At 38.3% G+C, this 24,883-nt stretch overlaps 1 protein-coding gene and 1 long non-coding RNA gene across 2 annotated transcripts in view; both read right to left on the bottom strand.

The window, feature by feature from the left end:
* The window catches only part of LOC121639981 (obscurin-like), a 146,648-nt gene that overhangs the window by 51,878 nt on the left and 69,887 nt on the right, over positions 1 to 24,883 (bottom strand). Inside the window, exon 6 of the mRNA XM_041985601.1 lies at positions 16,289 to 16,436. Within this exon, the coding sequence (XP_041841535.1) occupies positions 16,289 to 16,436 (148 nt within the window). The remainder of the gene's footprint in view (positions 1 to 16,288; positions 16,437 to 24,883) is intronic.
* On the bottom strand, positions 22,155 to 23,820 carry LOC121640100. The gene is made up of 3 exons (XR_006010354.1): positions 23,755 to 23,820; positions 23,594 to 23,653; positions 22,155 to 22,536 (listed from the first exon to the last, which is right to left on the bottom strand). It is a non-coding gene; the product is annotated as an uncharacterized LOC121640100 (long non-coding RNA).

Below are 24,883 nucleotides of genomic sequence, written 5' to 3' on the forward strand. Positions count from 1 at the left end.
TTGATCACCGTTACCACCCAGCTTGTGTCCCACAACATCAAATGAAAATTCATCAGTTTAGAGAAAATTTTTTTTTATTTTTACAAAAACATTGAAGACGTTAATATCAAAGAATACAAGAGCATGAAAGTCGAGCTGCAGCAGGATAAGTAATGAAAGCTTGTGCAGTTTTGGTGGATTTTACCCACACGTTCACACATGCAGCAGATAAAGAGTCTCGAGTCAGTGGGAATGTAGAGGGGGTGTAAGAAAACACACTGATATCAAACCCAGAGCAGCAAAGCTGAGCTGAACTTTGATGCTGTGTTGCCACTGAGCCTGTACAAGAATAGCTGAAGGTTACCAACCACTTTAAAGTCAAGACATCAGTGTTGCTAAGTTGTTACTGATGTCTGCATAGTTACCATAGCAACATATGAAGCCAGAAGACAGATGTTTAAAGTGAAATATTGACTGAAAAATCTAGTTTAGACAGCCAGTCTAACAAATTTGATTTGAAAAACAAACCTGGTTTGTCTGAAATATTTGAAACATCAATCTCATATTCTGTGACAGAAATAATTATAAAGGATAAAAAATCTATCACAATATAAGAGTATTATTGATCAAGATTTCCAGAATTACACCAGAGAAACAACATAAAAAAAACACAAATAATCAGTTTTGCTTTATATTTTCTAAGAAGTGTAAATTTAACTGTTTGTTTACAACAGAAGTTTTGGTGTTGATCTGGACTGAATTTTGTTTCAGAAGCAGAAAACAGAAGCAACACTGATTAAAACAGTTCACTCTGTAGTTCATCTCCGGTCCAAAAAGCAGAACTTCAACAACAGTTTAAATGAACACCTTTCTGCAGAGATGCAGTAGATTCTGCATGTTAGCGCGTTCTTTTCTTATAAAAGACGCTCTTTGCTCTCCGCTTACATGCATCCAAGTTCGACGCGCTCCAGCGCTCTTTGGTTCAAAACAAATGATCATGAAGTCCAAACATTTCTTTCCTCTGGATCAATGATTTTATTTCCAAAAGTGTTAGCGTTTCTTACCGCACCATGACATGACTGGCAGGCATCTTTCTTTCTTTTTATCAAAACAAACAAAAATAACCAACGCTGGCCGCGGTCTAAAACTGTATAGCTGCGTGCCTGAAACCGAGAGCTCACCTGGCCCCAATAGCCAACACTAATATAGCCCAGGTGCTGCAGTCACCTGTCCATAAAGAGGGGGCGGAGATGAGAAACGGCATCAACCATGCGCAACAGTAAACAATCAAAATAAACAATTCATTACTTTAGTTCAACTCATAATTCAAGTCCTAATACTTCACATTTTTATCTCATAAACTAGCAAATAGAACAAATAACAGCCATTCAGAAACAATATAAATCCATCAAAACATAACACAATAATTTGGCTCCTACATTCCGGCCCCTAATTGGCATGTAGGAACGAATGTCAATTACCAAAAATAAGACCTAGGAGCCAAAGTCCCTTTTTTTTTTTTTTTAAAGTCCATTACGATGTCCACAGGTCCTTGTGGGCAGTAAGCATAATCGTCCAAGAATGTGTGCATGTGTGTGTAAGGGACTCGTGGGGGGTTGTGGGGGGCATGTGTGTACTTGTTTGGATTTCAGTCCCGACATGGAGCCTCCATAAGAAGAACAAGTTTGGTTACAGGCCTACGGAGAGTGCTGGTTTTGGTCTGAACTTGCACTTGTCTAACAAGCCCCTTGGCATCCGGTAAGGTTTCTGTGATTCGGCCCATAAGCCATGAACTTCTTGGAGCTGTATCATCAATGATTAGGACGATGTCCCCTTTGTCAAAGTTTTGTGTTTTCCTTGTCCATTTTTGTCTTTGTTGTAGTTCAGGCAAATATTCTTTTATCCATCTCTTCCAAAATACATCTGCCATGTACTGAACTTGACGCCATCTCCTCCTGCTGTAAGAATCCTCTGGTTTGAACACTCCAGGTGGAATGGAAGGTTCTGTTTTGAGAAGTAGTAGATGGTTTGGTGTTAAAGGTTCCAAATCCATGGGGTCATTGGTTGCTGTAGTGATTGGTCTATCATTAACGATAGCTTCTACCTCACAAAGTAAGGTAGCAAGTCCTTCATCTTCCAATGTTTGCTGGTGTAGGAGAGCACTGAGAATCCGTCTGATAGTTCGGATTTGTCTCTCCCAGATTCCTCCATGGTGAGATCCTGCAGGTGGGTTAAACAGCCAAGAAATGCCTTTTTTTAAAGCGACAGTTTGAATTCTAGAGTTGTCCAGAGCTCGAACAGCCTCTCTCAGTTCACGCTCTGCTCTGACAAGATTGGTCCCATTGTCTGACCTCATGACTTTAACTGGGCCTCTTCTGGAGACAAATCTTCTAATTGCATTGATGCAGGAATCTGTGTTGAGACTATGTGCAATCTCAATGTGAACTGCCCTAATATTGAGACAGGTAAAGATGACTCCATATCGCTTTACAGTAGATCTTCCATGCTTTATGTCAAATGGGCCAAAGAAGTCTACACCCGTGTTGGTAAAAGGCGGTTCATCCGGACTGACCCTTTCTTTTGGTAAGTCAGCCATGAATTGTTCACCTTTCACTGCGCTTATTTTTTTACAGATGACACATTTGGAGATTATCTTTCGAATAGCTGAGATGGCTCCTGGTATCCAGAACTTTTGTCTCAAACGTGACAGAGTGTGACTTCTTCCACTGTGTCCAACATTCTCATGGATGTGTCTGATAATGAGCTGTGTCACTTGGTGGTTCTTTGGCAAGATGACAGGGTGTTTGGATTCCGACGGCATAGCAGACCTGCTTAATCGGCCACCGACTCTTATCAGGCCATCCTGAAGAACTGGTGACAGTTTGCGGAGATGACTGCTTGTTTTCACTGCGTGTCCTTTCTTTAAGGCAGTCATTTCATCAGCAAAGTTTGTCTCCTGGCAGAAACTAATGATTGCAACTTCTGCTTCTTGCAGATCTTGCACAGATAGAGCTTGTATGTCCCTTTTATTCCTTTTATTCCTAGGGAAATCCTTTTTCTTTGAGATTGTCAGTTTTAGTATAGCTTTGACACGAAGAATCCAGGCCACAGCCCTTTTAAGACGGTGCCAGTCAGAGTACCATAAGAACAGCTTACCGATAACGTTTGCGCTCTCTTCCACAATGACAGCGTTTGATACAAGTATCTTAACCTCTGGATCTTCGGGAGTGAGAGTATAATCTGAATCTGGTGTCTTAGGCCAATCAGATTCGGGTAGCCACAGAAACTCTGGGCCTGAAATCCAGGTCCCTGATTTTAAGAAGCTGGGGACAGAAACCCCTCTTGAAGCGCAATCAGCAGAATTCAGGCCACTGTTCACATATCTCCAATGAGAAACACTGGAAGCAGATCGAATAGTTGCGATTCGATTAGCGACAAAGGTGTTAAATCTAGATGTTTCATTCCTTATGTATTTCAACACTGAAGTGCTGTCGGTCCAGAAGACTGATGGCATAAGAGGGACTTCAAGCTCTTCTTGTAACATCCGGTCCATTCTTACTGCTACAGTGGCTGCTGTGAGCTCCATTCTTGGGATAGTTACAGGCTTTAGAGGAGCCACTCTAGCTTTGCCAATAACAAAGGCGCAGTGAACTTGCTGATACTTGTTTGACATCCTCAAGTAGGAGACGGTGCCATAGCCACCTTCGCTCGCGTCAGCAAAATGATGAAGCTGTGCAGATTCAAGTTGACCAAAATCATCAGGTTTGAGGCATCTCCTCACCTTGTAGTCTTCCACAAAGCTCAAGTTTCTCAACCAGGTAAACCATTTTTGACGGAGACCTTCAGGAATAATCTCATCCCATCCAAGATTCAAGCGGCAGAGCTCCTGCAAGATCTGTTTAGCAGGAAGAATGACTGGGGCCAGCATTCCAAGAGGGTCATAAATGGAACTAACCATTGATAAGATCCCACGCCGGGTGAGTGACTTATCTTGGAGCTGAATCATGAACTTAAAAGAGTCTGTCTCAATGCACCACTGTACACCTAGCGCTCTTTCGACAGGCAAGATGTCTTGGTCAAAATCCAGATCTCTGACCTCCTTGGCTCGGTCCTCCTCGTCTATGGTAAGAATCAATGCTCTGTTATTGCTGATCCACTTGTTTAACTTAAAGCCTCCTCTGGCGCACAAAGTGCTCAGGTTCTTGGCAAGGAACAGGGCTTCTTCCTCACTCTCTACAGACTTGAGACAATCGTCGACATAAAAGTTTCTAAGCACTGTAGAGGTGGTTTCTGCATTAAATTCTTCCAAATTGTCTGTTGCACACTGCCGCAGAGCAAAATTCGCACAACTTGGAGAAGACGTAGCTCCAAATATGTGTACAACCATTTTGTACTCCTCAAGCTCTTTGCTATAATCTCCGTCGGGCCACCAAAGAAACCTTAGCAGGTCAGAGTCTTCCTCAGGGACTCTGACCTGATGAAACATCCCTTCAATATCAGCCATGAAGGCAACAGGTTTCTGGCGAAATCTAGTGAGCACACCAACAAGGCTGTTGGTCAGGTCAGGACCTTGCAATAGGTGATCATTTAGACTGGTACCCTGACAGCTAGCACCACAATCGAATACCACCCTGAGTTTATGTTTTTTTGGGTGGTACACGCCGTGGTGTGCTATGTACCAAATTCTGTTACTGTGGCTTGTCTTAGCTTTGTCTTCAGGTGTCAACTTAACAGCAAATTCTTTGTTCAGCATGTCCATCATGAACATTTTGTACCCTTCATAAAACTTGCTGTTCTTTGCAAACTTCCTTTTCAAATTAAGTGCCCTCTGTTCAGCGACACAGCGATTGTTTGGAAATTTGGTGTCTCCTTTTCTTAACGGCAGTCCAATACTATAATGTCCATTTACCAATTTTATGGACTTTGAGACACTTTCCATGAACTTTCTGTCCTCCTGTGACATTTCAAGATGCTCTTCATACCGTCGCTCTGGGAAGTCTTGTTCAATTTGCTGCTGCATCAATTCTTCCAACTTGACAACAGAAATCCTACAAGCCATGACAATCTGTTTACCAGTCTTTGAGACACTGGTTTTTCGAAAAGGACCATTTACAGTCCAACCCAATGCAGTTTTCACGGCATATGGTCCATCCTCCTTGCTGCTTATGACTTTCCATGGCTCCAATGCCTTGGGAACATTGCTGCCAATCAGCAAACCAATATCTGCATCAATTCGTGGGAGCTTAACCTCTTTCAGATATGGCCATTGTTCCAAATCTTTTTCTGTAGGAATGTTTTCCTTTTGTACAGGGATTTCTTTCTGCATGTAAATATCAGGAAGATCAATGTATTCACTACTGTCCAAGCTACATATCTCCAAATTGGACACAGTAGCTGTTGTGACGACTTGCTCTTTGTTCATCGTGCGTAACAGTATGTCAGTTGCTTTTCCAGTCAGTTGTAACTGTTTGAGAAGCGCCTTGGTACAAAAACAATCAGTGCTGCCTGGATCTAGGAAGGCATACGTCAAGACTGTTTTATCATCTCTTTTGTTTTTTACTTTCACAGGAACGATAGCCAGGACAGATTCAAATACACCGGCCCCCGTTTTACCCGGCCCATGCATCTGGCTTTTTATTTCCACCAGACCACTTGTGATAGATTTTTCTTTGTCTTGAAGGTTTGTTATGGCCTTACTGTTTGTGATATGCAAAATGGTGGGGTGCTTGAGGAAACATACTTGACAGGTCAGTCTTTGAGAGCATCCTTTGCTCATGTGCCCCACCTCCAAACATCCAAAGCACACTCCTTTCTTTTTCAGGAACTCCAGCCTTTCTTTGTGGGCTTTCTTTTTAATTTGGGAGCAGGAGTTAAGTTTGTGAAATTCATTGCAGAATAAACAAAGTTTGTCGGATTTTCTTGTAGCAGATGGGCCGTGAACAACAATGCCTCCTGCTGTGAGTTCTGTGACTGGTGTCACACTGGTGACAAAACCACTCTTGCTCTCCCTGCTGGACCTTGGCAGTTGTTGCGCAGAGGAGCTCCCTCTTGTGGTTGGAGCAATCTCCTTTAAACTGCCAAATACTGGATGACATGCAATTTGAGCCTGCTTATCCACAAACTGCACCAACTCCGCAAATCTAGCTCTCCTTGCGGTCTGGTCCTGTAGCTCCCAAGCTTTAAGTCTCCATTTTTCTTTTAGCTTGTAAGGAAGCTTGGAGATAATGACTTTCATGTTGGCTGGATGATCCAATTCCTCCATATAGTCCACAGTGTTCATAGCATTATGACAGCTATTTAGGAATAATGAGAAACGCTTTAGAGCTTCAGCGTCTTCCGCTTTTATAGCTGGCCAGCTAAATGCCCTATTCAAGTAGGCTGTGGCAATTGTGTAGTCGTCTCCAAAGTGTTTTTTCAGCAGTCTTTTTGCCTCCACATATCCTGTTCCTGATGGCATATACTGGCAGCTGCGCACCAGCTCCTGTGCTTGGCCAGTTGTGAACTGCTCTAAAAAGTGAAGTCTGTCTTTAGGGTTGTCCGTTCGCTCCTCAATACCATGTTCGAAAGCCCTCATGAAAAACTGATATTCCAGTGGATCACCTCTAAAAACTGGTATGGTGAGTGAAGGTAACAATGATATGTTTTGTTGTTTTACAAGAGCTTCTGTTATTCTGTTTTGTTTTTCCATGATCTCTGTCAAATTGTGTGCTTTATTGTTTTCTTGTCTGGATATGATGTTGGGCCTGTCAACCATGGCATGTGTGCGCTGCTGCACAACAGACTTCTGGTCCAGTTGCAGGTCTTGTCTCAGTGAATACTGCGGATCAGGAGGCCTGCCAGAGGGTAAGTGGTATTGCATCCCTTGAGTGCTGACATATGGTGATCGTGTTCCATTCCGTACTTTTGGTTTCACCACTTGTGGCTGCTCCAAATGAGCATGTGCAGCTTGAGCAGCTCCCTTTCTGAAGTAAGAAGCCATCCCATCCTTTCCACTGGATGCTTCAGAGCCCAGTTTTGATCCCATGACCTCCAGTACATTGATTTTTGCCATTGCAGCTGCAAGTTCTGTTTCCAATTCCAGTTGTTCTTGCCTTTTCTTTAATTGCTCTTGTTGTGCTTCCAGCTCATGGTTTTTACTTAGTGCTGCAAACCTTTCCATGATAGCAGCTCTTTCAGCTTCTGCCTTTATGCGAGCATGTGATGTTGATGACGTGCTTGATGCAAGAGACTTAGATTTGACTTTTGATTTTGGAGCATTTGAAACGCTGTCACTCGGTCCAATGTCCGAGTTTACAACACTGGGTTGCTTGTCACCTTGAATAATGGAGGGTAAACTTATTTGATGTTCATCACAAACCTTTGGTTGTTTACATTCACCCAACCATATTTGCGCATCCTGTTCAAAAGCAGAATATTTATCCATTCTTTGTTTAAGCCACTGGGTTTGCTTTTCGAATTCATTTTCAGGCAGAAAACCCTTCAGTGAATTTTGACATTCATATGCTTCATCACAAAGCTTGTTTGTTTCCTCTAAATGACGTCTTATTTTATTTGCATTTCCATCTGATTGCATGAGCTCTTTCATTGTTTCCATTAGTATTTTAGTTTGTTTGCATTTTGAGTTTCTTGATTTCTGAGTATTCACCAAAAACAACTCCAAACCTTTTGCAGTGTGTTTAATAACCCTTTTTTCCTTTTCGGGTTCCGTCAAACTTTCATTTTCCGTTCCAGTACATGACTCAACATCACCCCCTTGTGGCTGAATATTGGACAGATTTTTTGCCGACACTTCTTCATCCATTTCTTTTATTTATTTATTCCAAACGTCACAAGGCCTCTCATGGATTCTGTTCCAAGTTTAGTCAGTCGTGGTTGTTTGATTACCACCAGTGTTTGAGTGCTCACTCCTTTGAATTCAAGGACTTGTTGCGGGATCATTCTTTTAACAGCGTCTTCCTGTGTGGGCGTGTCCACAAGCTCATTCATTCATGATTCCAGTTGGCAGACAAAAGTTTGAAGATCCTCCGTGTATGTACACGTATTCCACAATTACAAAGCAGAGTTGAACTGTGTGTCCCGCTTGACTCCACTACAAGCTGCTGACATCCCTTAGGCAGTTAAGTTTTAGACGAAATGTTAGCGCGTTCTTTTCTTATAAAAGACGCTCTTTGCTCTCCGCTTACATGCATCCAAGTTCGACGCGCTCCAGCGCTCTTTGGTTCAAAACAAATGATCATGAAGTCCAAACATTTCTTTCCTCTGGATCAATGATTTTATTTCCAAAAGTGTTAGCGTTTCTTACCGCACCATGACATGACTGGCAGGCATCTTTCTTTCTTTTTATCAAAACAAACAAAAATAACCAACGCTGGCCGCGGTCTAAAACTGTATAGCTGCGTGCCTGAAACCGAGAGCTCACCTGGCCCCAATAGCCAACACTAATATAGCCCAGGTGCTGCAGTCACCTGTCCATAAAGAGGGGGCGGAGATGAGAAACGGCATCAACCATGCGCAACAGTAAACAATCAAAATAAACAATTCATTACTTTAGTTCAACTCATAATTCAAGTCCTAATACTTCACATTTTTATCTCATAAACTAGCAAATAGAACAAATAACAGCCATTCAGAAACAATATAAATCCATCAAAACATAACACAATAATTTGGCTCCTACACTGCAGATGAACCTGATGAAGGTGAATTTTTTCAGCTCTGCTAACAAACCATGAGAGCAGAGTTTCCTCTGAGCTTCTGTTGCTCTGTTGAAGACCTCACTGGAAGACAGAAAAATAAATGACATCTACATGTCAGATACCATTTGTACATTGTAGACTAGAGCAAATAAACTTCAGTAGTTCTCCTTTATACACAGTGTCTGATAATGTTTCTTCTTGATGTGAAATTAATAAATAACCACATAATTTAAATTTTCATTCATATTTTTGGAAGTAAACATGTTTATAATCACATCATATTTTATTAACAACATATAGCCTCATATACATAAAAACCAATGAGAAGGTGATCCCAAACATTTTAATGTTAGTCTGAATTCTTTTTTCTTATCACATTTCAAATGAACTCACTACTCTTGTCGACATTTTCAAGCTAAGTCAGGGATATGACATTAGCGTAATCGTCTTGTTGTTGACCTGAAACAATAGTGTAATTATTGAATGTTATTATGTTTATAATTATTGTATAACTGTGAAGCTTAAAGTTCATACTGTACCATCTGGAGAGTTTTCAGAGCGTCTGATTCTTTCATAGACAGAAATGTCTCCTGGAGGTCAGAAAATAATTCCAACACAGTTACTTTGGTCACTTCATGTCTGTGATACTTCTACAAAATTTCTTCACCTAGAGATTTTATCCAAGTCTTTCTGCCTCCAAGGTGCCACCCAATGTTTAAACAATCATCTTCTCAGAGAACCTGCACCCCTTCCTCATAATGTACCCATGTTTACACTTTTGGAGGGATGTTAAAATAATGTTTGGTTTGGCAACATAACATTAAATAACAGGGAATATTCCAAAAATACATGGTAACAGTGCTGAGGGTAGCTAACATCAGGAAGCTAATCATGAAAACACAGCTGTAAACAGCTGCACATCTGGCTGCAGCTCAGAGTCACCATGTCAGCACATTTCATCAGTAAAGTTCTGTCTCATTTCTACATCAGTACAACAACAATCTGGATCATAATGCAGTTCTTATGTAGTATTTTTGCTAATTGTCTTCATGGAAAATTAAAGAAACAAAGAGCTTAATCACGTTTGACTATTAAGGTTTTCTAACCTTAATATTGAAATAAGTAAATTTTCTTTTAAATTAATTTAAATTTATTTTTTATATAATACTTATTTATTACCAACTAGTATGTTTCTGGGTGGAACCTGTGTGGACTTCTCCAGCCTCTCCCACTTTCCTCCCACAGTCCAAAGACATGGATGTTTGGCTGATTTGAGTCTAAATTCTTGCTCTCTGTTTTGGTTCTTTAATGGACTAGGAACAGCTCCAACCCCCTTCCAACCCTGCATTTGAATAATATGTTATTTAGAGAAAACTGTGTTAAAACAACTGAGTGAGCTTGGCTGCTCTGGGCTTCCGTAGATAATAACTCATGTCGGTCCAGACTGTTTCTATTTAATGAAGAGGATGTAAAAGTCATAAAACCACCAGACGTGACTGAATAAATGCTGATTAAACTTCTGAGTTGACTCAAGTAATTTATTTATTGACAAAGTCGTCTCAAGTCTTTTTCACACTTAGTGTTTAAATCCAACTAACACAGACTATTTAGAGTAAAAGTAGTTGATAAAAGTAGCTGTAAGAACATTTAGAACGAGATGAAAGACTGACCGTGGAGGAGAGAGGAGTAAACTTGCTGCTGATTTTCATACTGGTTGACCGTCTGCTCTGTGGAAAAACCTTTTCTCACCAAAGAATAAAGAAACTATTAGTTGTTTCCTGGTTTGTGTTGTAAGAAGTTGAGCTGCTGTTACAATTAAAGGCCTCATAAGGAATTTGTGTATCTCAACAAGCTAAAATCAGAAGAAAAGGCCTCACCTTTAGACCTTCTGTACCAACAAAGTAAGATCAGTAAAATAAACACGATTCCAGCAACTGGTCCAACGATCAGCAGCAGAGGAAATGAAGAGTTTTCAGGTCTGGACACAGCGGCTGTGAATAACATGATGGACAGATATTAATACATTTTACTAGATTATTTTAAATGAAATACATACAAACGTTTCAGCAAAAATGAGGTGACATCAGTTAAATGCAATCACTGTTGGAGCATCATGTTTATTTTTATACACAAGTAAACATATTACAACACATAAACTCTGTAAACATGTCAGAATAAAGAATAATATTAGTTATTCACAACAAATCATGTAACATATAAATCTCACCTGTAACTGACATCCAGCTCTGTTGTGACGTATTTACTGCATGTTGACACTTGTAGAAACCTTCGTCTGACTGTGACACTGCAGAGATGTTCAGCTCCTCTCTGCCATCATGTTGGAGAAGTTTGTCATTGTGATAGAAAGAAACATTGGAAAGTGTGTTTTGTTCTCTCCATCTGCAGGTCAGACTGACAGAAGCTCCCTCAGTCACAGGATGGACGGGGCTCACCAGGATGATGTCATCATAAAGATCTGTAAAGAAAAGTCAGTGGATATTAAGTTTAGTCAGATATCAGAGGGATTAAAACTACATTCTTGTGTATTTATAAACAGCTAAATGTCCCACCATCTCTAACCAAATAAACTCTTGTGGTGGATTTATGGTAGCACCTGCGTAACTACCGTGGGCTCGGTGTAGCTCCACAGAGGCTCGACGCGCACCTCTTCCAGACCTGATGTACACCCCTGCTGCACAGACGGTTACATGGAGGTACTCCCTTGTGATTGGTCAGTTTGGATCACGTGTTGTAGGATATCTGCATCTTCTCACTGAATCTTTTTGGTAACCACCGTTTTTTAAAAACAATAACCAGTGGATCAATTTGATGAGAGGCTGATCGAATTATTTTTTTCGTTTTCTTCCACATTCTAATAAAGACATTGAACCATACTGGACGCAATTTTTGTTTTAAAACCATCAAAAGAACTCAGACCTGGTGAGTTTACTGGTCGATACCACCCCTGCTGCCATCTTCAGGTGAGGAGGAGAAACTGCAACACAACACCGAACCACACGTACCCCCTATGCTCGAGTACAAGAACAAACTCACCAGAGTAAACTATACCATAACCAACCGCATGCAGACGCCACATGAGTATAAATCCACCTTTAGTCTCATAAATCCTAAAGAAGTTGTTTTTACACTGTGAACAGTGACTTCATTTTTTCTTCATTTACAAAGACGTTTGGTTTAGAGGACAAATCAGTAACTTTTCTCTCTATGAAAACTGTTACTGTGGAACAGTAATATTTACATCAACGATGACAAACACAAATTTATTTCGTTAATGAACCTTTTGTTCATGACTATAACGAGACAGTGACGAGCTAAACATGGTTCTCTGATGACGAAAACATAACGACACGTTTGTGAGATTTCATTCACGAGACGAGATGAAAATGTTGAAGAGCTGACTGTCCGACATTAAAAATGATATTTCTACCTATTGTGAGCGCAATCTGTCCGTCAGCTGCTTGAGTGATCTAAAAGTGTGGCTGGATTTAAATTTTCTTCACTCAATTAAGGAAAAAACTTTTATTGTGGTCTTTGGAAGTTCTGAGCTTCTAAATGGTACAGTTAGTGTTCTCGGTCCGCTTACTTTGTTTTGTCGAACCCATGCTAAAAATCTGGGCGTGTTTATTGACAACTCCTTTAACTTCAAAAGTGTTTTCTTCCATTTGAGGCTGCTTGGAAAGTTAAAGCCCTACCTGTCCAAGCATGACCTTGAAAAAGTTATCCACCTGCTCATTACGTCTCACCATAGATTACTGCAACGCCCTATTTTATGGCATTGACCAGTCATCTCTACACCGGCTGCAGCTTGCCTAAAACGCTGCTGCTCGGTTGCTTACAGGGCGAGACGTGGTGACCACATCCCCCCTGTACTCGTCTCCTTGCATTGGCTTCCTGTTAGTTTTAGGACCCAGTACAATCTTTTATTAATTGTTTTTAAAGCCTTAAATGAATTGGCGCCCTCGTACTTGTCAGAGTTGCTACACCAGCATGCTCCAGCCAGGACTTTGAGGTCCTCTTCACAGCTCTTATTGAAGGTCCCATCTGCTAGACTTAAATCCAGCGGTGACAGAGGTTTCTCTTTTGCCGCTCCAAAGCCTGGAACAGCCTTCCCCTTCACATCAGAGCTGCTCAGTCTGTCTCTGGTTTTAAGTCTTTACTCAAAACTTACTTCTTTGTGCTGGCTTCTGATCAAAACTGAGCTTGACATTTGCGTGTTTTATTTTATTTTAGTTTTTTCTAATTTTTATTGATTTTATCTTTTTATCAAATTTATTTTTTATTTTTAATTTCATTGGTTTTTATTGTTTTATTGTGCAGCGTGTTCTTTTCAACTGTGGAGTGTTTGTTCTATTGTTCAGCACTTTGGTCAACTGCTGTTGCAGAAAATGTGTTATATAAATAAACCTGAACTTGAACTTGAACAGCAGTTAAGTAACACGGCAGCATTGCTTCCCTGTTGATGGGAAAGTCTCGACTAAAGCTTTAAGTCTGGTAAAGGATCTGGTTATTATTCAAAATTATTCAGGTTAACTTGTTTTAATTGAATTGCAATACTTGTTATAACGTTTCAACCATGATTCTACTTTTTAATACGCGTTATTGACCCAGAGATTAGAAGTCAGAGTGTGTCTTGTTAGATCTAGACTGAATAGAAACATCATTCTTGTTAATAGATTGATGTTTTATCATTTTATCCTTTCTGATAAAAATATAAAGTCTACTTTTTGTGTTAGCATCAACTTTGTTTCACTACAAATGATCCACATGAACAGCAAGTTCTATATAGGTCCAAATCCTGACTTATTTTTGTAGCATTATTTAGACTTTATTACATTGAAACTCTTGATAATGATGTCATTAAGGAACAACACTTTAATAACACAAATATTTGACAGGAAGAATAAATATTTATTGTTCTAAAGGTTTTAAAAGATAAACTGAATTAATTCAAATGTATCGTCAATAATTTGATGCTGCTTTGTTGTGATGGAAGAAAGAAGATTGTTTGAAAAAAACTGATTTACATTTAATCTATTAAAGCATAGAATAGATTTTTTTTATTCATAAACACTGTATCAGACACAGTTAAAAATATCATCCATGTTATGGCATGTAATAAAGTGTAGTAAATAGTGTGTGTTTAACATGTAAAAAAGCAAAACAAGGACAAAAATCCAGGACAAAAGATCATAACATACTCTGTACAGTGATGCTGATTGTGTTGCTGAACTCTCCTGATCCAGACTCACACCAGTAAACTCCACTGTCGTACCAGTTCATGTTCATGTTCATGTTACATGAGGATCCAATCATTGTCCCCCAGGAAGAGTAGCGTGATGGATAACCTGTTCCTGAAAACCTCCTCACCATCCACTTAGTAGAGTTTCCTCTACAGTTCAGTGAAACAGAGTCAGATGTGAAGTGTTGAACTCTGTCAGGATTCAGTGTGAGAGACGCTGCTGGATGAACATCTGAAAAACAAACATGTAATGAAATTTAAAAAAAATAAAGAATTATTAAAAAAAAAACTTCACTTCAAACATTATTTTGGTTTATATTTTATTTAGTTGTGAAGATCAGAGCTCATATTTACACAAGCTGATTAAGATTAAGATTAAGATTTCAAAATTTTACATATATTTTAAATAATAAATTCTTTACATTTAAACATCCATCTTTTAAAGATACAAGTAATTATTCAAAGATTAAATATTTCATTCCTTCAACTGATCAGGATTTTTTCTTACTTATAACATAACATCTGCATTTACATTGTCCTCCTGCCAGCTATGGAGCTAAATCAACGTCATAATGTTTGTTCATTTTCATGAAACTTTTGAAAGTGAAAAATTTTAAGCTGAAAATGAAAGTCTCAGTTTGACTGTGAACTTTGAAAAAAATAACATCAAATTATTGAATGTTTATTTTAATTTTAATTTCAGTGGAATTATTTTTTATATTTTTCTAAATAATCTTTCTTTTTTACTTTTAAGTATCACGTCTTTTTTTTTAAGTTTGAGATATTTTCTTCTTGATTTTTCATTGTTCATTTCAGTTGTTATAACCCTCTGAGCACCAAAGTAAAAAAAAGTGCAACAAGCACCAGGCCATATCTCCAGAAAGAGATCTTAAACCCGTTACTATTTTCCATCGCTGGAAGGCAGACATGAACCAGCCGTCAACAATTGGCCGTGAATGATCAGCTGCACCACTCGCTACCCCAAAGCCAAAAATCGAGGGGATTAAATATTCCAGCTTGTACTGTATTGTATCAACAGAAAGTGCAAGTAAATGCTTACAAATATTTAATGTAAATCGACCTGATCACTTTAGTCGTAATAATCAGTTCAATATTACATAAAATCCAGACCTTAAAAAAATCTTTCGTTTTCCTGGTCAGTGCCCCTCCCTACCCCCCATCAGAACTTTTCTAGACACACCCCTGCATATCTGAAGTGTAAAACATTTCTACCACCTGTCAGCTACTTCGTTAGAGGAGGGTCCTGCTCTGATTTATATTATAAAACCTGAACCTGATCTATCTTCATAGATGTTTGAATGGCTGAGTAGTTGATTTTAAAGCTGTGTCACCAGCAAACCCCGTTAATCCTGAATATGAAATAAAGGCAAACAATATCTAACTGAAATAAACTGTTATCAGCATGTTTCATTCTTCAGCTTCATGTAACAGTGCCATGGTTCTGTTTAACATTAGACTGATAAATGTTGCCTAGGGTTTCCAAAAGCAGTACTGTTGAGTAAATCTGTTCCAGTTTGAACCATGAATCACTTTTTTTTCCTCCTTCTTAGGTGAACCATAAACAAATGCAACCAGAGAGACAGAACTAGCGACAGAAAAGCTGATTAACAGATCACCGACAGCCAGTGTGATGATTCAGTGATTCAGTGAGGCAGATGTTCTAACTTTCTTTTTATGTGTAAGCAGATATAACTTTTATACAAAAGTTAGATTTATTATTGTTCGAATGTTCTGCAGACAAGAGCTACTTAGTACATGAAGCATGTAATGCACATGCTGCGTCTGCAGCTTCTCTCCTTTCACGTCCACTTGCTGTTTCAGAGCAGGAGCCTCATTCATAAAGCTGGTGTACGTACAAAAACCGGCATAATACACCAATTATAGTCAACTTTTGGGACTTATTTAAATCAGAACATGGTGGGAAAATGTCCCTACTGCCACAGCAAATCTGAATCTGATATATTCACCAAATCTGGAGAAACATGAAACTGTGACACAACAGCACAAAAATAAAACCATAGAAATGATGTGAAATGTGAGACATTTAAAATCCGGATCACATTAAAATAAGAACAAAGATATTTTTCTAATTTAATTTAATATCATTTCATTCATCATCAACATTAGTTTTAAAGTAAAATATATTTTCTTTACTGGCAACTAACTTGTCTAAAAACTAACTGCCTCTCACCTTGAAACATCACCCCTCCCCAAAGGAGCGATAAATTATATAGAAATAGATGGAATATAAACTCAGTCTCAGGATGAAAAGATGCTAAAATCAAAGTGATAAAATAACTTCTCCTCATTTATAGAACAGAAACACACTGACCTGCAGACCAGACAAACTTTGGTTCACTGTAATCAGTGTGATACTCTGGGTCTCCTCTTCCAGCTCTACACACATATCCTGCTGTGTGTGTTTGTCCATGAATGATGTAGGAATCATGTTCAGTCCCAGCAGTGCTACCAGGCAGCAGATCATAACTGTAGTTCTTGTGTAACAGATCAGGAACAGCTTTATACCAGTAGAACCTCCATCCTGCAGACGGAGGTTTAATCTCACATCTCAGAGTTACTGAGGATCCAGGACTTAGCCATGATGGAGACACAGAAAGCTGAGGTCCTGTTAGAGAGATTAGAGAGAAGCTGTTTTCAGACTAATCATCAGGTCATTCTATCCCATATATACATGGTTTAGACAAAGGACCGAACAAGCCAGCAGGGGTCCTATAGTTGGACTTGCAGTCTCATCTGAGGAGAATTCATATTACTCGTCTTTTTTCTTAACATGTCTAGAAAGAAGTGTTGAATATAAAAATAAATAAGCTGCAAGTTGCTGTGGCTGGTGTTTTTTTTATAAATATGACTAATAACTTCCCTACAGCTATTTCACAGCTACTTTATTAGAAACTGATAAGAGATGTGTGAAACTGTGGAAGATGTGTGATGATGCATTGATGTACTTTTCATATATTCCAGAGAAAAAACTTTTTAACTATTGATATTATAATGAGGATATATTAAATTATTTTATCATATTATTCAGGGGCCGGCATGGCTCAGTGGGCACAGATGTCAAACCTGTAACCCAAGGGTTACCTGTTCAATCCCGGCCCGTCAAGCTCATATAGAGCAAGACTTCGACCCTCTAAATGCGCCTGATGGTTACTGGTTTAGCACCTTGCATGGCAGCTTCTGCCATTAGTGTGTGAATGTGTGTGTGAATGGGTGAATGTGACGTATATGTAAAGCGATTTGGGTAAAAGTATATAAGTACAGACCATTTACTATTTACCATAATCAAGAACCAAAACACTTAAAATATGTAAAATGTTCTAACATAAAAACTGCTTGGTGAGAAGAAAAATCTTATTTAAAAAAAACATTATCTTGATCTAAGATATGTAATCTTACTTAGATTTCTGTTTAAGATTTACAGGAGGATGGCTAATATTATTTTTTTTATCTGAAACATTGTGGAGGAAAGAAGTTGAAGAAGAGGAGTTGAACTTGTTAAATATATTTTCCACTTCATCTAGAAGTATATATACTTCTATATAACCATATATTATCATGGTTACAATGACACACAACAGACTGTAGATACAAAAGAAGAAGAAACTCAGTGAAAAAGCTGATCATAAATGAACAAGTAAAGAAAGAAGTTCAGTTACCTTCAGCATGTCCACAATGGAAGAGTGAACTGATCCCTAAAAGGAAGATTGACATTTCATTAGATATTAAACTAGAAGGAATTAAACAACTGAAAAGAGACTAAAAACTAATGATGAAGACAGAAATAAAGAAGGAAGCATAGCAATGTAGAATAAATGAATGAATGGTAAATAATTTTAGTAACTTAATACTGTGTATGTAATATAGAAATATTTGGACTAAAGACATTTTCTTTTAACTGAATCTTTACCAGAAACTCTGCAGCAAACTAAACTAAAAAAGTCCACAACTGTGTTTAGTTTAAAATCTCTGAATTGAAACTTTCTTCTTTACTGTCAGTTTCCTTCATCTGCATCATTTCAGCAGAGAAAGTGATGTACTTACACAGTAGCTCCATCACACAGAGCAAAGTCTGCTCCATCCTCACATCAGTCCTGATAATGTGTCGCTGTGCTTCTGAGGAATATTTCCACTTTGTATCAGGAGACAGGCTGAAACTGCAGCATCTGAAGAGAACCGTAAGAAAGATATGTGTTCACCTCAGTACGAGATCACACGTCTAAAAGTTTGTCTTTCAATCTACTTACAACACTCAGGAATACTGTAACTTCCTGTTGTGTAACTTCCTTGTCAAACATCTATAAATATAATGAACCCTTGTCGCTCAAATAAAAATATAAAGAAGAAACAAAAGAAAATAAAGAAGACAGTTAGAAAGAAAGATGCAGCATAACTACACATATATTTAATAGTTTATAATAAGTAATGTAGTAATTTCCTACCAAATCAGGAGCTTACATGATGTCTACAAGTTATTTTTAGTCTAACATTTCTAACACTTCCTTTTCATTTTCACACTACCAGCATCCCTACGGTTGATGCTGTTCAGCACATACAGAGCTCAGATATAAAAACTAACTCCTGTAGCTGAAGAGAAGAACAAAAAAAAAAAAAAAAAAACAAAGAAAGGGAGCAGAATTAGAAAATTATTTACTAACATGAAATTACTAAGTTTAGTCATTCTTCACCAAACTTATTATCTTTAACTTCTTGTGTTTATTTCTACTACACTGCTAATGTTTGTGTAATGATGGCAACTTTTCATGTTTACACACATAAATACTAGGGTACTAACGATACATAGAAGTCACGGTTCGGTACGTACCTCGGTTTCGGGGTCGCGGTTCGATACAACAGTCAGAAGCAATAAATCTTCAGTGCTTGCTTTATCCCCAGTGTTTATTTTGAACAGACAGTAGTGTTCGGTCACCATCAGTTACAGAACTGAAAAGCTTCTTGTGAAGTACAAAATAAATACAATAATACAAAATAAATAGAATAAGAAAAAATAAAACTTTTTAATTAAGAGACTATATTAAACTTTTAAAGGCTACCCCAACCTTTTCCTAAAACAAATAAAAACACATTAAATGTGCTTTAAGATCCAGCAAACTTCAAAGTCAAAATCTCTGTTAGAGAAAATGCTCCAAAATAAACAAGGAATCAAAAGAAAAGGCATATATTCATTCTGTTTTCAAGTTTTTCTTCAAAAATATCAGTTGGTCCACATTTTCACAAGTGAGTGAAGATCTTGTGGCTGTAACAATGTCACCTGCCGTTGAGAAAACCCTCTCGCTGGGGACTGAGGTTGCAGGTACTGCCAGGTAACACTTAGCAAGCTTAGCTAGATTAGGATATGCTGAGTCTTGAGCCTTCCACCAGGCAAGCGGGTTGGAGTCAATTGAAATACACTCCTTTGCCATGTAGGAGTACACTTCATCCTTCAACTGCTGCTGCAAATCAGGCTGGTACAGTTTAACAGTTTTGAAGAGTGGGGCAAAAATTTCTGCCATGGCTGACCTCTTTGGTGGAGGCGAAGGTGCTTCCTCTGACTCTGCTGTCACTGCCAATGGACTGGGCTCTGAAGTTGATGGACTTGGCTCTGACGTTGATGGACTTGAAGTACTTGAAGCCAGGATTTTCTACTACTGCATAAGGGTGCATTGCAGATGAAATGTATATGCCAACGGCCTCCGTAATAGCTTTGGTCCTGTCTGCTCTCGCAGCTAAAGGCTGATTAAACGCCACAGGAATTAGCTGTTGCACTGTTGCTGTCTTTCTCTGCCTAACTCCTGTAACTGGCACATCTGGGTGATGTCGTCTGATGAGCGTTAGCATGTTGGTCTTATTTCCACTCACGTACCGTACAGCTGCCTTACAACGCCGACACACTGTCGTGGTCATATCTACAACTCGCTGTCCTTTACTGTCATACTTCACAGGAAACCTGAAACTTTCCCACACTATAGATTTGAAACACACAAATACACAAATTTCCCTGAGGAATTCCGAAGGGATCAATAAAGTATTTCTGAAACAGGCAGGGGGGTCATCGAGCCCTTGAGTGCTGTCTGAACTTGCCATTCTTGCTTTGGATTAGTGTGTGCGCACTATCGTCTCTTCCTCTGCTTTTCCTGTTTTGACACTAATTATAACGCGCGCCCCCTTCTGGGTGCCCGTGACTGACTGTATTCGGCGTTGAAGTAAATGAACCGACGGTTCGGGATGAATACATGTACCGTTACACCCCTGATAAATACATACATGAACAGGTAGAGCTGACTCTTGCTAACAGCCATATAAGTGGATGCCTTTGCCGCCCCCTGCTGGATGCGATACTGTTGCAATCCTTCTAATAAATTAAAGCAATGCTTTGCACCCCTGATTTATTAGGGACTAATAAAGGTTTCTTAATTATACCTATTATTATTAATAATATTATTAGTTTCACTTTAAGCTGTATTCCTAAAATTATTTTTTTAATCATCTACATATCTCCAGGTTTCCACTACGTACTGTTTAGAATAATGGGAGAGGGAGAATGGTGTTGGCTTAAGTTTATGAGACAATGTCAGGCGAGCCAGAGAGAAGCCGGACACAAGCGCAGGAACAACTCAAAGAAGTTTAATAAAGCCTTTAGCTCAAGAATGACCAGTGTGGGTAAAGAGCGATACATAGAAAACACAAGAGAACACTACACCTTGAGTCAGTCTGTGCGGGGAGTCTATATAGGTAGACGACCAGGTGCAGACTGATGATGATGAAGATATGATGCACGTGAGATCCAAGATGGCTGGAACATAGGGATTCTGGGTAATGTAGTGCTGGGACCGGTGGTTAGAACTCAGGAGAAGTGGAGCGTGCCCGGGCCGATTTTTTGTCCCGTCCAGCCCTGGTTGTATCACACCAGTATGAGCTCATATGCTTTCTATAAACTCTTCCTTCGCTTTTCTGAAACATTCACAGAATTATTTCGACATGTTTACATCCTGCTCAGAAACCACAGCTGCATGTTTCATGAACTGTCTGTTTAAAAGGCTCACGCTTAATAGAAGTTTTCCTTGTCTGTTTTACTGTAATAAAAGAATACATGGTTTAAACATATTTAATTTCATAACAGTACCAGAGTAAGTTATAACAGGCATGTTATAAGTAGTGAAGATTCAATTACCGATACTATTTTTTTTTTCTTTTTTATTATAATTGTTAAAATGGGCAGATGTGACAGATGTGTTTTCATCTGAAACAGTCAGTTGTCATTAAAGAATTGCAAAATGGCCACATTATAGAGAATTAGGGTTATTGGTATTTACAGCTGTAAAAAATGTTTTCTAATGTTTTCTAACTTTTGGACTTTTTAATGTCTTTGTCTAAAATTACACTAAATGTCACAGATGGAACAAGCTGATTATTTTGTTAGAACTTGTCAAAGACATACATTTCCTCCTGACACCTCCAGTAAGTGTTGCCTGGACATGATAATTAAAGCTGTCATCATCACACTGAGTCATAGATGAGATAGATGGTAAACGATAGTAAAAGATATGTATGTTATGTGTCTGCTCCTATGACTGTTATTTGTGGCTTCTATTTTAATTTTCTGTACAGCACTGGTCCAGTGTGGTTTGTTTTAAAAAAGCCTTATAAATAAAGCTGGGTTGGATTGGATACCATATCATGGAACATCAGTGCACAATTATCAGCACAAAGTTAAAGATAAATTAACTTAATCTACTCCACATGACAGAGCAATGTATACAAATGTATACACATAATTAATACTTGGAAACAAATTGTTAAAATTCCAACAGGATCACAGTTGAATGACAAGAGCAGGAGACAAGTGTGGATCAAGGCTGGTAATAAAGCAGATGTAGGTCCCTCAAGTGTTTCTGCAGTTACTCCTTCATGTTTCAAACTGTGAAAGTCTGATAATAAAAAAAAGCATAAAAATGATTCATAGCATAAAGACATGCATGGTAAGTACTCACTGAGAAAATGAAAGCAGCTCAGTCTGGGACAATGGATGGAACTGGTAACTTAACTTAGATAATCTGGTTTACATCAATAAATCCATCGGCATGGAACATCAAGTTTGTTTAAACTTTGTTTAGTGAAAACAAAACGGATCTCAAGTCAAATAAACAGACAAATTGTGAAATAGTGACAGTATTGCTGACAGTGAAAAGTATGAGGTTTAACTTGTTTTAATGTTGTTACATGTTGAGCACAGTGAGGCAAACATTACAACGATGCAGCTGATATGAAAAAGTAAAAATATAAAACACTTCATGTCAAATTAAAGTGAATATTATGTAAAAAAAGAAAACATTTTGATATAAACAATGAAATCAATGTTGTCCAAAGAGGAACTTCTTCAAATATGTTGACTTTACACTCATCAAAGATGTGAGGATGGTTTATTTATTATTTTATGTGTTATAACTGCTAGTTGTAGAATAAACCACCACAGTGATGCAGCCTACATTGCAGCATCATTATAAACAATTGTTTGAAATCTGACTTCAGAATAAACTGTAGTTGCTGGAAAACATGACCCCCCTGTGAATAAAGAAATATGAGTAAATATTTAACTGTATTGCCACAGACAGGATATAGAAACTAAAAGAGAAGAAATAGAAAATCTCCACATGCTGCCAGCATTAACACATGGTCATTGTATCTGTTGTAATTTTCACACAAATGGTTGTTTTTATTACTATTAATCATTAAATTTTATTTTCTATTAGTATTTATTAGTAGTTTACAGTTGTGTGTTGTAGGATGTTGCTTGTTTAATGGCATTTATATTGGTTTAATGTAAAATTGTTATTATTATTATTTGTATCTTTACTTGCCCTAGGACATTTTTAATGCTCTTTAATGACCGCTGTACCAGCCAAATTAAGAACTGAACTGCTTTTCTGTTGCTGTTATTTTATTTATTGTGTGGAACCACTACAATCCTTTATTTATTTGGTTCTACCTCAGCTGAAGTTTAAAGCAAGCTGAGTGAAACAATGCACAGCATTGATTGGTCAAATAATCAAAGCCTGTAGACATGAACAATTCTACAGCTGCACACTGGCACATTTTCTTGTTCCACAAACTTGTTTTAAAGTCCAGCACACAATTGTTTACATAAATTAAGAATATTCCTGCACACAAACCACAGACTGTGAGCAAGACTAATGGAAATACAAGCTAGTTTGCAAACTTTTATTATACACTGTAAATCAAGTTTGGATTTTTCTTTTCTTTTTTCTGTAGTTCTGCAGCTTGGTTAGCAGTTGGCTTTATTAAGCTACTATCTGTAAAGGAAACTGAAGGAAGGGAAGGTCCTGTGCTGTAAACTATGGGAGCATGAAATAGAAAAACACCACAAGAGGCTTTAGATGTCTTTTAACCATTAACTCTGCTCCCATCTAGTGGAAATAAACGTGAACTAAATCAGCTTGTAAACAGAACTGCTGACCTGCAGCCTCCTGCTATGTGATGGCATGAGGACATTGTTCACTACAAACGCTGTTTTAACTTCGGAGCACTAATGTCAGGTAAGAAGCCGTACAACATCACGAAAATAACCCGACCTTATTGTTCTAGGGTTGACTGACTTTACCTGTGTTTGCTGTCTTCACATTAATATAAACCGGATCTTCCTCTGGTTCTTCGAGCCCTCCTGTTAAGATCATCACATGAAAAAATAATGAACATTTTTAAGTCAAAACTTTCTGGACAATTTCTTTATTTTGTACATAACATGTGTTTGAAGTATCTCACTGTTCTTTCCACAGTGTTTGAGCCCAACGACAGAGTTTATAACATCTTTGGATTCGTCTGCATCTGAAATATTTCGGGAATTTTTTTTATTAATCATTTGCAATCATTTTCTCAAACCAATCAGCTGCATCAGAAGATGTATTGTACCTGTGTCTCCAGATTGCATGATTGGCTCATAGATGTCAACCTCAGCTGTCAAAAAGCAAATAAAACAACTTAAAAATTAGGACATACTTAATATTTATTGCTATTGAGTAATGTATCTACCTTTATTTAAGTTGTGAACCAATGCAGAAACTGGGAATAATAACACTCAGTAAAACAATCACATTTATATCTTTAAATCTAAACAAAATCTTTCTGTGCAGGGAGGATCAAAATTTGCCTCCATCTGCTGAAGAGAGAGTGTGTAGGACATTTTTATAAGACTGTGGTGGCTTCACCATCTTCAGTACAGTCTCCTGCCTCAGACTGTGGAGGCTCTGAGGGGAACATGAAGACCTGAAATAACTGATTAATACTCATCAATATTTGACTGTGTTATGAATTCAATGTAAGAAGAAGGGAAGAGGAGGATGTTGGTCAAACATCCATCGTGGAAAACTTCTTGCAATCCCTTTGAAGCTTTGAGAACCTTCAGCAGCAAACTTCATCTTCCTTCTAAATGTTGTTGGTCTTCCATCCCAACTGCTGCTGAGTCTTTATCACCAGAATCACATTAGATGAACTTCTGGTCAGTGAAGTATACCACGCAACCATTCATGCAATAATCAGTATTTTTCTAGATAGACATTCACTTGCATTATGTGTATGTTTGACATGTATATTTACACTCTAACTGAAGTCAGCAAAATAGGGTCAAAGGTGCTGTAAAGATTTGAAAGAATTTTCTTGGTGAACTTTGAACATTAGGTTTACTTCTGTTTTATTTTTTAATTGGAGTATTTAATCTTGGAAACACGACCAACTTAAACATTTGTGGAATCATGTGTTCTGGAGTCATTTGAGATAGATTTTCTACTATCAAAGTTCAACAGTTGGGTCTATTGTAGCTTTAGTATCCTAATGAGATGCACCTACCTCCAGATTCACAAATCCACAGAAATAAATGTGCAAAGACCAAATGCTG

This window comes from Melanotaenia boesemani, chromosome 5, assembly GCF_017639745.1.
Source record: "Melanotaenia boesemani isolate fMelBoe1 chromosome 5, fMelBoe1.pri, whole genome shotgun sequence".
NCBI classification, from domain to species: Eukaryota; Metazoa; Chordata; class Actinopteri; order Atheriniformes; family Melanotaeniidae; genus Melanotaenia; species Melanotaenia boesemani.